The sequence below is a fragment of the Watersipora subatra genome, chromosome 1 (assembly GCF_963576615.1).
Source record: "Watersipora subatra chromosome 1, tzWatSuba1.1, whole genome shotgun sequence".
In the NCBI taxonomy this organism is placed as follows: Eukaryota; Metazoa; Bryozoa; class Gymnolaemata; order Cheilostomatida; family Watersiporidae; genus Watersipora; species Watersipora subatra.
In genome coordinates, this window is record NC_088708.1 from 11,657,092 (window position 1) to 11,670,951 (window position 13,860).

At 37.9% G+C, this 13,860-nt stretch overlaps 1 protein-coding gene across 1 annotated transcript; it reads left to right on the plus strand.

Moving 5' to 3' along the window:
* The first annotated feature begins 28 nt into the window (after positions 1-28).
* On the plus strand, positions 29-12,920 carry LOC137385558 (pre-mRNA-processing factor 6-like). Its single transcript, XM_068072042.1, has 17 exons — positions 29-187; positions 3,345-3,404; positions 3,544-3,628; positions 3,717-3,914; positions 4,014-4,295; positions 4,905-4,999; positions 5,181-5,373; positions 5,911-6,060; positions 6,977-7,235; positions 7,815-7,993; positions 8,403-8,618; positions 8,803-8,940; positions 9,992-10,157; positions 10,273-10,512; positions 10,667-10,805; positions 11,604-11,730; positions 12,233-12,920. The coding sequence occupies exons 1-17, from the start codon at positions 93-95 to the stop codon at positions 12,383-12,385; spliced, it is 2,775 nt and encodes a 924-aa protein (XP_067928143.1). The 5' UTR covers positions 29-92; the 3' UTR covers positions 12,386-12,920.
* The last annotated feature ends 940 nt before the right edge of the window (positions 12,921-13,860 follow it).

Below are 13,860 nucleotides of genomic sequence, written 5' to 3' on the forward strand. Positions count from 1 at the left end.
TGATTGAAAGAACGAAAGTCCGACGAATTCCAGCGATTAGTTAGGCGACCGCTTCTATCCTTCTCGCTTATGTGTACACGCAAAGAGTGACCATGTCTGGGGTACAACAATCATTTGTTAGTAAAAAGAAGAAAGCTTTCATTGGATTGAATGCTCCATTAGGATATGTCCCGGGTTTAGGAAGAGGGTAGGTTTATAGAGATATAGGTAATCCAAAGGTCTCCCAGCATGACTACTAAAATTAAGCTTGCCACTACACCATTGTATAGTGGAACCAGGCCTGCCAACTCTCACGCATTGGGCGTGAGACTCACGCAATCACACCAAAGAAAAAATAAAAATGAGTGAGAAATGCGTGAGCTTTTTGCCCGAATTTCCACAATTTTATATGTACTACCATTGATACATCTTACCTCAGATCTTACCTCAGATAATTTAGAACACTCTAAAAAACTACCTAGTGGTATAAGGGTTTTGAGTGCCTCATTGTTGATAGATTTAGTTATGAATACTTTATGCACTATCAATATTCCAGCATTTAGCTGTTTTAATTACAAAATTTATTTGAAATCATTTATTTTAGGATTTGGGCATCATGAGATTACTGCCCTATTTTTAGGTCTCGGATACTTCTGGGTAGAAAGCTGTTGTAGTACAACTGTTTAGAGGCATATATTGAGGCAGGTTCTCCTCTCTTCGCAGATCTTGTGTGCATTGTAGTTAAAGTTCTATTGTTTGTTATTTCGTCATATGCTGATGATAGTATTTAGAGTCTTTCCTCGTTTGAAAGAATTCTCATCAGGAGAGAAATTCTGTGGCCCAAAATCAATTGCCCCAAAACCAAATCTCAAGCATTGCCCCACTATTGGGTTGGCAGGCCTGAGTGGAACAGTCAGAAGCTTCATGCAATTTGCAAAAAATTGAATATCTTACAGGATGCAAACATTTCGTAGCTCAATTGACGTATGGCTTGTCATTCATTACCTATTAGTTATATTTGCTTCTGAAAGTTAGTTTTAAAAGCGTACCTATATATTTGCGTTTTATTTTGCTTAGTTCTCACTATATCTTTCTAATTAGTACTCACCCATGAAGAATGGTTTTTCTTTTTCTATAACTTAGGAGGAAAGACCATGAGCAGGAGATTTCAACCTGTTTACATGTTTAGGTGAAAAATATGGAGGTATGAAGGAGAGTTAATTGTTGAAAGTTGACTATTAAGCCTAAAGAGAGATAATTGAATATGACATTAAAGAAACCGCAAAGCTTGCAGAAATTCTTAGTTGCTTTTCATTCGAGATCATAACTCTCTCCAGCTATTAATCATTCACCCTTTGAAAACACTGAGTTTCAAACCTTTGGTGAAATTGAGAATAAGAAATTTTTACCGCACATCAAGACTAAAATCTTAGAAGAAACTTGGCATTTGATAGCTTCCCAAAAATTTTGTTTTGTGGCATATATAGCACCTATATCTGCTAGTATACTTCCCCAACAAATGGTATGAAGTCTGTCAATATTGTCTCAGTTTACAAAACTCAACAAACCAAGCGAGTTGACTGATGCGCTAATGCTAGATTTTAGTAGAGCCTTCAACAAGTTTTTGACAGTGAAGTAATTCCTAGTTTTGTGGCTTATCTACATCCTTGATACCTACTAGTAGTTCAACTATTAACTGGTATTTTGTCAAAAATCGCTTTCCATTCTCGCCATTAAGCTTTCTCCAATTACCTTTGGTGCCCTCTTAAGGTCTGTACCTTACCCATTACTGCTTTTCATGTACTTTAAAACATGTGTAATATCTTGAAGACCCTAAACTACCTTAACACAGATGGATTGTAGATGATCTAGTATAGTATAGACTTACAACTTGTGAGACAGATTGTCAACTACTGCAAGGTTACTTATTCGTAGTAGATGGCTGGGCTAAAGTAGTACAATTCAAATACAATGCATATGAATATACGTGTGTATCAATACAACTAAACTACACACTACAAATGTATTATTGTGGAGTCACGCCTTTCAATATATCTGATTAGTTGAATGCGCTAGTCTGTAGGAATGTCTGCTTACTGTTCCTGTTTAATTCACTAAGCGAATAGCCAAACCTTGTTTAAATCATGCTGCAATTCATTTGCTAATCTATGTCATTATAAGGTCATTGAAATTTGTTCCAGTCGAAGAAAATTGTTTTTCTCTTTTTTGTTAGACAATGTTGGAAAATATACTTTGGACTTGGAGCCTACATTAATCACAATTTGATATCTCTGAATCAGCAACACAAGAACCATTTAGGTTTCAAACACAATACTAGTTTACCTGAAATAGATAGTAAAGTCGATTCAACCAAGGATTGTTGTACTTGCAAATCAAACTTTTTGGGGTCAAGTTTTGGTAAAACAAAAAGCTTTGGCAAAACTACGTTTTAGTAAATTTTAACTTCTTTACACTTCATCTGCAGTTTCCTTATTTTGAGTACAATGACTAGCATACCTGTAAGAAGTTAATTCCTTTCAGAAAATTTATTATCATCTCTAAAGGTATCAAATCCTTATTTTGCTTCTTTATTTATTTTTGCTTTTTAAGTCAATAACATGGTTAAAATCATCTACTCTTTGGTTTGTATAGGCTAACCTAGCACTTGGAAATATTGCACTAAGAAAATTAAAATTTGTTATGCTTTAGAGTAAGTGTACTATACAATACAAAGATGTAATAACTCCATGCTATGTATGTGCCCTAATGTTTTTTAATAATTTGTATTGGTCCAACATCTTGCATGATGGTCAATGTTTTAGTAACAGAACAAAAAATAGGTTGTTCAACTGTTTATTGATATTAATACAGTTTGGCAATTCCGCTGTAATAAAACAATAAAATTTATAATCGTATGCATGTTTTATATATGCCTCTGAGTCTGAGCTAAAAAGCCTAAATGAATCCACTAAAAAGTGCAGCTAAATTCCCTTTAATGGAGATTTTGTTGTTGGCATATTTAACACACACCGTGCAGTCTAAATTAGAATCCTGAATGATATGCCACCAGATGGACTTCAAATAGAATCTCCAAGTTAGACTTCTGGACAAAGGGTGAAATAATGGAGCACAGAACAAGAGTACATTAATGGCAAAGATTAATAACATTGTATTAAAATTAATACAGAGAATCAGGCTAGGGGTATTCATTAACTATCAGTCATGTGAGACATGGTGGCATGACTACCTGTGTATGAACATGTTCATAGCTTGACCATCGAGTGGACCTTTTGCTCAAACACACAATGTATCTAGTCTTAAGCTTTCCCTCAACCTAACGTAACTTTTTATCTTCTTTTACATAGAGCTACCGGCTTCACTACACGATCGGATATTGGACCCGCTCGGGAGGCTACTGATGTCACGTAAGTTTTCTTCATAATTCCTGTGTAACTGTCTAACACGTCGCAAATCCATTTTCTGTTTTTGAAATCACCAGGTTTTCGCGTTAGAAGGTGTCAAGGTGGTGAATATTTATTTTTTATTAATATTTTCTGGGTTCAGGGATGATAGACATCCATACTTCAAGCCAGGAAAGCCAAAGGAGGAAGAGCAAGAGGAGGATCTCAATGATGCCAACTATGATGAGGTGAAAGAGAAAAGTAATCATTTGGGACGATTTTTATTAAATTAAATTAGATTTTATTTTTGTTGACCTCATCCCGTTCTATGTGTAGTTCACCGGGTACGGAGGCAGCATTTGCGCCAAAGATCCGTATGAGAAGGATGATGAAGAGGCTGACATGATATATGATGCCATCGATCAGAGGATGGATGAGAAGCGTAAGGAACGAAGAGAACAGAAGTTCAAAGAGGAAGTTGAAAAGTTTCGCCAAGAAAGACCAAAAATTCAGCAGCAATTTTCAGATTTAAAGGTATTCACACGCATTGAAATGATAAGCCGCGTAGTTATTTCCCTGAACTTTTAGCTGGTGAGGTGAGACAAGTGAGATTTATATGTTATGTTTGATTAGAGGAAGTTGGACACGGTGTCGGAGGCGGAGTGGGATGCCATTCCCGAGGTTGGTGATGCTCGCAACAAAAAGCAGAGAAAACCTCGCAAGGAAAAATATTCAGCCATGTCAGACTCTTTCCTATCAAAGGCTGTATCTGTCGGAGAGATGAACAATGCTGTCGATGTCAAGGAGCAGTTGATTGGAGGACTTGAAACCAGCGGACTTTCAACTCCAAGCGATATCGATATGAAGAAGATTGGGCAGGCGAGAAACTCTCTCATGGACATTAAACTCTCTCAGGTACGTTTGTTTGCTATTGTCTTATATTGTTTGGATAGATATGAGCTTTGTTTGCACCAGTAAATGCCATACAAAGTAAGTTAGACCATGAAAGACAAAAAATAATGAATAGTCAAGTAAATTGTGTGTATTGAAAGAAGAAGCTCTTTTTGCATAATGCTGTTCTATAGTGTGGATTAACAAGGTGTTGGTGTTTGGTACAAGGTTTAGTCGATTTTCTGGGGAAGTACTACTGCGATGGACGGTCAGGTAGATTGGAGAGGTGACCTGAGTATTTTAGACAGCATTTTAGACATATTTTTTATTTTTTCCAAATAACCTGAGAGACTGTGACTGTGTTAAATTTGAGACAGCAAATATCTCTCAGTCTCAAATTTAACACAGTCGCAGTCTCTCAGGTTATTTGGATCTCAGTCTATTAACTACCTATTCTTAGGCTGGATCTATATGTGTATATGAGTACAACATTGCCAAAGGGTAATACTTGTCTAGTCTATGAGCCGCTTACATCATTTTATCACTAGTCGCTCTGATTAAAACTTGAGTTTATTTGTGTAAGTTATTGAGCACCTCTGATCATGCACCCATGATTTCTCTGTTACTCTGTAGGTATCAGACTCAGTCTCAGGACAAACTGTCGTTGATCCAAAGGGCTACCTGACTGACCTGCAGTCTATGATACCGACCTACGGAGGGGACATAAAGTAGGCCTTAGCACTCATCATTGCTCTATGATCTAGTCCTTTCTCTATATCAGTGTAATTTTTGTAGTTTCCAGCTAGTAAATCAGTGCATAGAGATATTTTCACTGTCATACCATTTTAGACGTCATAATCCATAGGATAAACCGATTTGCCTAAAGAATTATACCGCACAATATTTTAGTGACGTGAAGAAAGGCCGCACTTTACTCAAATCTGTGCGAGAAACGAATCCCTCACACGCCCCTGCATGGATTGCATCAGCTCGACTCGAGGAGCTCACTGGTAAACTGCAAGCGGCTAGAAATCTTATAATGAAGGGCACAGAACACTGCACTAAGTCTGAGGATGTGTGGCTGGAGGCAGTGCGACTCATGGTCTGCATGATACATACATGATACACCTCTTTACAGCCCTAACCAACTGCCTAAACATGAACTTCCAGAATATTTTAGTAGATTTTATCAGAAAGTATTGGTATTTTTCTATCATTTGCAATTGTTTTTGATGTTTGAGGTGATCTGACTGACAGGATGTTTCAAGATTAAAATTGACAAAACTTGATCCCGGTTAAAACGTCTGGATCAAGCGAGTGTGATTATGGTGTTTGTATTTGCAAAGAGATCAGCATAATAGAGACGAGTAACACCGCAATTTGAACACAATAGCCAATACATATATACCATAACACCTTTATTTGAACGTCATGGCGCTCTATTTTTCAACCCTCCCCTTAGAACGGCATTTCATTAGATGGTGTGTTCAAATAAAAGTTGGTATCGTATTTTGCAAACACTTTGTTGAAATATTGAGAAAAAAAATTTAACCCTTTCACAGGGTCCATCTAGCGAGTGTCGCTAGATAGTCTATCAGTAGATTAATGGATTCTTTGTGAGTAATGATGTATATTGTAGCCCGCAGACCAGGCTAAGGCTGTCGTAGCACAAGCTGTACGCCACCTTCCTTCTTCAGTCAGACTATGGATCAAGGCTTCTGATGTTGAAGTGGAGGTCAAGTACAAGCGTAGAGTCTTTCGGAAAGCTCTAGAAAGCATTCCCAATTCTGTAAGTGCATCTAATTGCAGAACTTCATGCTGGAGACTTGAAAGCATGTAGGAATAGTTCATAGGAAATATGGAAAGTGTTTTAACATTCATATTTAAGATCATGATTGGTTGCTGTTTTAATACTGTGGCCTTATGTAACTCATGACAAATATTTAAAATTAATGATAAATTAAACTGAAATGATAATCATTGTTATTCCTTGGAGAGGAGAGCATTCTATAATAATTATGTAATCGTTTTACGCGTTTCTTATGAAGAACTATTTTAATATACTTTTAAATAATGATTTTTTTTCTCTATTTTGAAGTGTACCATGCGCATGTTTATAGAGACTTCTCAGCACTTAAACAGTGTAACTCTATAAATACTTCTCTTTTTCATAAATCTTAAAGTTAAATTTTTAAATAGCCTTACAAATTTACTAGCCAATAAAATTTTTTTACATTGTTGGTGATTTTATTATAAATTTAGTCTGCATACGATTTTATAAACACTACATAGACCTTTTGTGAAGCTTGCGTGGATGCATATATTTTTAATTACCAAAGTTCATAGTTGATATGAGCACCTTTTGCAGCGCTACCTAAAATGAACATACATTAGTTGCCATGGAACTTGCGACCCCACAAACCCACTTATAGCTATCAGGATCAATTACGATCACCTGATGAGGTTATAATGGAATAAATTCAATTATGACGGGATTAGGTGACCTATTATAAGATTTATAAGATACATGTTGTTAATTTTTAACTCAAATAATAGCTCTTACTCTAGGGTACTTTCAGTGTGTTCCGAATACATTAACTAGCATTGTCATTAATCCTCTATTCTCTGCTGCTGACCTACTGGCCCTTATTTTATTGGCTCATTTCTCTCTTCTGGTTAACTATCTAATCCCCTTTAATTGACAGGTGCGGTTGTGGAAGGCAGCTGTTGACATAGAGACTCCAGAAGACGCCAAGGTGATGTTGAGTCGGGCGGTTGAGTGCTGTCCGACCAGTGTGGAGCTCTGGCTTGCTCTGGCTAGGTTGGAAAATTATGAGAATGCTAGGCGGGTCCTGAACAGGGCGAGAGAGAGTATTCCTTCTGACAGACATATTTGGATAACTGCAGCGAAGCTGGAAGAAGCGCATGGCAATATTACTATGGTGGATAAGATTGTGGACAGAGGTATGTTCTATTCCTATTGAATGATTTTTTAAATTAGCTGTGAGCTGGAAATGTTGATGGGCACACTATCATGTTGTTTCCAGTGCGCGAATGATGCAGATTTGGAATTGTGCGCACATGGAGTTATTTTCCATAAGTGTTTCAATGGACCACTTTGTTAAAAAAGTATATAGAATTCTATGTTACAGCTTGTATTGGGGTACTCTTGTCTCACTTAGTAGCACATGTTCAAGTTGAAATAAGAATGACTCAAGTGTGGAAAATGTTTAAAATGGAATAGTTTGCCCAGCGTTTTTTCTCCCATTCGCAAGTGACGTTTCCATCGTTCGCAAGCATGAAACATTCGATGAAAATTTCCGAGCAGCAAAACTCACTTTGTGGGTTTTTTGTCATTTCCATCGTGTGAATGACACAAACTTGCGGATCAACAGCGTCATGTACTAAAACTTAGGCTATTCAAAACAGATGCTTTGTTAATGGTATAATAATGATCAGCGGAGGTTGGGCAATTTTTCGTAACTTTGGCAGCAACAGTGTCATTATCATTTATAGTGTTTAGGATTTAGTTGTTTTTACCAGCGCTGACATCACTAAAGGCGAACATGGTAGACATAAAACGAGAGGAGTGGATAGAGGATGCAGAGGATTGTGAGAAGGCGGGCAGTCCTGCTACATGTAAAGCTATCATAAAGTCTGTCATAGGTACAGGAGTGGAGGAGGAGGACCGCATCAGGACTTGGATAGATGATGCTGACGCTGTGAGTGTCTCATTATCCTAGTCCTACACTTTCTAGACTTATGTTGTCTTATTAGGTGTTGAATGACAGGAGCTTCACCAGTGCATGAAACATGGCATGAAAGTGAAGGAAGTTGATGCAGATTGTATTTAATGATGGTTTTTGTATTAAAACAAAGTATTTGCTTGGCTTGTGAGCAGCCCAATATAGTGTAACTTAAAGTTGAGGAAGCCATAGCGAGCCTTCAAGTGGTACCAACTCTCCAGCTACCAGCTCTGTATTTATGTTGCAACTCGCAATGTTAGAATGTATCTTATAGAAAATGAGACATAGCAGCTGCATACTGAGGAGCTGCTCGAAGTTCTCGGACTGCTCACATCGCAACGCTCAAGCTCTTTTGCACTCGCTATTTTAAGACTTTGTGTTACAGTGTGCCAGCCACGGAGCTATACAGTGCTCAAGAGCTATTTATGAACACGCTCTCAGCATGTACCCTGAGAAGAAATCTATCTGGATAGACGCTGCTCATTTTGAGAAAGATCATGGAGACAGGGAATCTCTCGAAGAGCTGTTGCAGCGGGCTGTTAAGCATTGCCCTAAAGCGGAGGTCTTATGGCTTATGGGCGCCAAGTCTAAGTGGCTAGCTGTAAGTTCATTAATGGGAGATTTGCAGGAAATGAAGATGTAGTCCATTTACTTAAATACATTTACAAACTCACATGAAGCCATCTAATAGCCAGCTTTACTTGTATCTAATGTCTTTAGTTTTATTATGCCATATGAAAGGCCCTGCATTCTCTTCCTCCTTGATGTGCCTGTTGCTGCCGCAGGGAGATGTGCCAGCAGCGCGTAGGATTCTCTCCCTTGCTTTTCAAGCCAATGGTAATAGTGAGGAGATTTGGCTAGCCGCTGTTAAACTTGAGTCAGAGAATAATGAGTTTGTGCGAGCAAGAAAACTCCTTCAGAAGGTAAGCTAGCTCATCCAAAATATGAGAACCTGCTGCAGAAGATAGGAACCAGTCGAAGGTAGCGTAAGCGCGTAGAAGTGATAGAAATCGGGGGGTAGCGTATCTGTGTAGAAGTGATATGAACTGGGAGAAGGTAGTGTATCCGTTTAGAAGTGTTAGGAACCAGCCAAAGGTAGCGTATCCTTGTAGAAGTGATGGGAACCAGCAAAAGGTAACATGTCCTTGTAGAAGTGATCGGAACTGGTAGAACTGTTCTTTAGGCAGTGTATCTTTATAGAATTTAGTACACTTCCTTAGGAAGCATAGCGATGCACAGATTAGTTATAAATTAACTCCAGGAAAAGTAGGCAATCTTAGGAATTCATAGAGAGGGTGATCATGTGAAAAATAGCTGCAAAAGATCAGAAACTACTGCAGAAAATGAGACCTATGGAATATATACCTGGTAAGAATATTGACCTATAAGACCTATAACAATATAGACCTATGAGAATATGACCTTGTCTTTAAGTACCTCTAGCATAAGATAAGAATATGACCTTGTCTTTAAGTACCTCTAGCAGAAGTTAAGAATATGCCCTTGTCCTAAGGTATCTCTAGCATAAGGTGAGAGTATGACCATGTATTTAAGTAAATCTAGTAGCAGATTAAGATGTTTCCTGGTCTTTAAGTACCTGTAGGATTTGTGATAGTTGAACCTTTGGGTGTTTATAGGCAGTCCTATCTCTTGAATATTGTTACTAGTATCGATCAGGTCAGGTTTCTTTAGTAACAATGCTAGTATTTGAGAGTGTTCAAGTGTTCTTTCGGTTGAACTGAATTTCCATTCCGTTAGTCATCAACGCAAGAGGTGAATGGTCAAGACGGAATACTCTCGTCAACCATCTTTTTTTGGGCACACAAAGACCAACAAAGGTGTCTTTAGGATTTGGCTCTTTATGGGTGGGTTGCAGATCTCTGTTTAACTGCTGTAGCCTGTTAGGTCTTGTAAGAGGCTCGTTGCAATGGTGATATAATTTAAGGCAGCGAGGCGATGCTGTTCTATGTGTAGGCGCGAGGTAATGCTCCGACAGCGAGAGTCTTCATGAAGTCAGTCAAGCTTGAGTGGTGCCTCGGAGACATAGACACGGCAAAGGCTCTCTTAGAGGAGGGACTGAAGCATTTTGATGATTATCCTAAGCTCTGGATGATGAAGGGACAGATCGAGGAGTGTCTCAGTAAGTCTGCCTTTATCTTCTGCTTTAGCTTTTGTTTGTTTCAGTATAGTATTTTACAAAAAGACCTTTTAAATTATTCGCGGCTCTAATGAAAATGTGGATCAATGTACTACAGGTAACGTTAAAGAAGCCAGAGATGCTTACAGTCAGGCTACTAAAAAATGTTCTCAGGCTATTCCGCTCTGGACACTCTGGTCTCGACTGGAGGAATCTCAGAAACAGCTGACCAAAGCTCGCTCTATTCTCGAGAAGGCTCGTCTGCGCAATCCGCAAAACCCTTTACTTTGGCTCGAGTCAGTTCGCCTTGAAGTCAGAGCTGGTAATAAAGTTATAGCTCAAAATCAGATGGCTAAAGGTGAGCAAATCGTTTGTGAAGCGACTAATTACATATAAATAAATTAATATATATATAATTATGTATAACATGACTTCCTCCTATTAATGTCGCTGTACATAATACATTTTAAAAATATAACATCAATGTTTGTGTTGAACATTTTGGGTTGTAGCTTTGCAGGAGTGTGGTACATCAGGACCTCTCTGGTCTGAGGCTATATTCCTAGAAGCCAAGCCTCAGAGAAGAACGAAATCCCTCGACGCTCTTAAAAAATGTGAACACGATCCTCATGTTATGCTGGCAGTTGCAAAGTAAGAGTAAGGGCTGGTCTATGAGGTGTTAGTTTAGTTTTTCATGTGTTACTCTTCGCCACAATTATAACATTAGAGTTCTAATGAATAGTGTGGAGCCATTAGAACAACATCTCCCTTATGTGTTCTGTTATACTGTTATATCAGAACAGTTGTATCTCGCCCACCACATGGTATAGTAGTTGTCTACTTAATCTAATTGCTATTAGATAATATATTACTTTACCATCCACACCTGCTAAACCAACGTGCTTGTGCAGTCAAACCTTGACAATCACCGGAACGTGCTCGTTTTTTTACTCACAACGTAAAGTTGTAGCAAATATTTGACTAGACATCTAAAGTAATTTGTAACATGACATCCAAAGTGTTTCGAAACATTGCAGTTTTTATAAATCAATACATATGCACGCACCTCTACTTCACATAGTTAGGTTCTACCGTGTTCGATTAATACTAAACAGTCCTTCGTACCTTCTTTCCTTTTAGTTTTTGACTAGCGCTACTGATGGTAGTGATGACAAAAAGAATAAGGTAATGCTTGCTTATAATTAAGACAGTAAGAAATCAACTCTTTCCAAAATCTCTAAAGCTGTCAAATAATTATCACGAGGAAGAAAGTGAAAATTATGCGAAGAGCACAAATCTGGAATCGACGGTTTTGACACGCGAAGGCAGTCTCGGAATGGATTAACTCCTTATTTTGAGATTTGACTGCACATCAGGCAACAGATTTAATATTTATTCAAGTCTAGACGGTTGGTTTGTATCTACTACAGGCTCATGTCTATACTGCAGGTTGTTTTGGAGTGACAGGAAGATTGACAAGGCAAGAAGCTGGTTTACACGCACAGTCAAGATTGACTCAAGTCTTGGAGATGCTTGGGCCTTTTTTTACAAGTTTGAAATGTTACATGGCACAGAGGTACGCCTGCTTCAATTCTATTCATAGTTTTAGTAATAATTTGTGTTTGCTACTGGTTAGAAATATTGTTTTTTTCTGCTGAATTAAGTATTTGTTATTTGTTGAATTAAGCCTTTATATATTGTCTGCTCTCTGTTTATGTTAGGATATACATTGTCTTTTCTCAACTTGAAAGTGGGATTACAAAATTTTTCCTCTGTTCAAGTAATTGTTTAAATATTATCTTTTCTTTGTTGATATCAATATTTATCTAATGTCATCTCTCTGCTTAATCTAGCTTATATACGTATATGTATTACTGCATATTACCTGCTCCCTTTGTATTTTAATGCATGTATATTGTCTTCTCTTTATATGTGTTTATACATTGTTTTCTCTCCGTTTAATCTAGTGTTTATAAATTATCTCTCTGTTTAGTTCAATGTTTGCACATCATCTTCCGTCTGTGAAATTTTTCATGTTGTTGTATTCTATTTGTGGCATTTAAATGTTACTTGATTAGGAACAGCAGGCAGAAATCCTGATGAGGTGCACTAAGGCCGAACCAAGACATGGAGAGGTCTGGTGCTCAGTTTCAAAAGATGTTAAGAATTGGAGATTTAAAACGGAAGACATTTTGAAAGCAGCTGCTGCACTGCTACAAGTACCTACCTGATGCGGTTGAAGGTGGAGGTATCTCGCCCTAAGCTACTGCCATCTGTGTACATAGCAAAGATAATAGAAATATCACTTTTTTATATTAGTGGTGGACACGCAATACATGTGTATTATCCTGCAGTTTCGGTTCATTGAACACGCGTACTGATAAGATATGGCTGTACAGGCATTCATATTGTATTATATTTTTGCCTTATTAGGCCACAATGTCAATGTCATCTTACAGTTACCACTCAATCTTAGTTTCTTCTCAGCTTCTGTTAGAGCTCATGCATCGTTTGCACGTGTGGCAGCACACATTCTTTACTTTAATATTCACTTTGTCAATAGTTTACTCTAAAGTTTGACGCTCGTGATATTTTCTGTAAATCTTTAATGGATGTAAATATGCTAAATTTAAATATTAACTGATATGTATCAGATACGGACATTGCCAAATCAATACCATGTTACATTTCAATTTGTAAACTTGAAACATTATATGGCCACAAAGGAATCAAGACTATATTCCCTAATACAAGTGCATTATCATATACTGTGTATGTTGAATTGTCTGTATTGCTAGGAACAGACATCTTTGGTCTGGAGCTCAGTGTTTGCAGCGTCAGTATAGTACTACAGGTAATTGAAATTTCCTCTTGTAAAAGAACTCTCTCCTTCGGTTCATTAGGTGCACTGAATGTAAGTCTATGTGAGCCAACTCTCTGTGGATTTACATGTTGCCTACGGAGCCAATAGTCATCGTCTGCACTGTTGTATTAGCCGTTTTATTGGACACAGTTCAAATTGTCTTACGGATGAGCAATAAGCAATATATATTGGTTAATCGAAATGAGGTGAATGTCCGACGAAGTCTAAATCTAAATGGCTCTACACAATGCTGTTATTCTGTTCTCTCTTACTGGTGAGCCTGAAATGCTCAATGGCTCCAACTTAATGGAATGCACATACAGATCAAAATTGCTGTAGATAAGGTCCCTTGTGCGAGTTCAATATGTCGAACTTCAGCATCGAAGCACGAATGCTGATTATTACATTATTACAGTCTGTCAATATTCGTGATATGCACAGGTTGTCAAGTGTATCATTAAAATACCTTGCCTGTTTCCAACCGATTTGCCTTGCAAATATTTTACATCAAATCATATCAAAACATAGAAATAGTAAAATGTAATTTTTTAACGCTACTCTAGTTAGGTGATCGAGATCTCTTCGACCGGAATGCTGTTCACCCAGCTTTCAACTCGTTGTTGCGTTTTTGGGGTAAGAAAGATCCTGGGAAGGTTCCTTTGTGGGCGCTCAAGTGAATTCGGTGGTAGAACCAACTTGGGTAGTTGGATGGGCGCCACATGTTTGTGAGTAACTGGATGAGGTTTGATTCTTGATTCATGCTCCATTGGATAAGAGCTGTTTGTGGCGCAAGTCTGATGGCTATGTACAATTATCTCTGTGTTTGATACTCTATGTTCTAGA

What these genes read in the sequence shown, in the direction of transcription:
- LOC137385558 (XM_068072042.1), top strand. Translation starts at nt 93, where the DNA reads ATGTCTGGGGTACAACAATCATTTGTTAGTAAAAAGAAGAAAGCTTTC. An exon ending in TGGACATTAAACTCTCTCAG is followed by an intron (nt 4,296 to 4,904) that starts GTACGTTTGTTT and finishes GTTACTCTGTAG; the next exon opens with GTATCAGACTCAGTCTCAGG. An exon ending in GGATAAGATTGTGGACAGAG is followed by an intron (nt 7,236 to 7,814) that starts GTATGTTCTATT and finishes TGTTTTTACCAG; the next exon opens with CGCTGACATCACTAAAGGCG.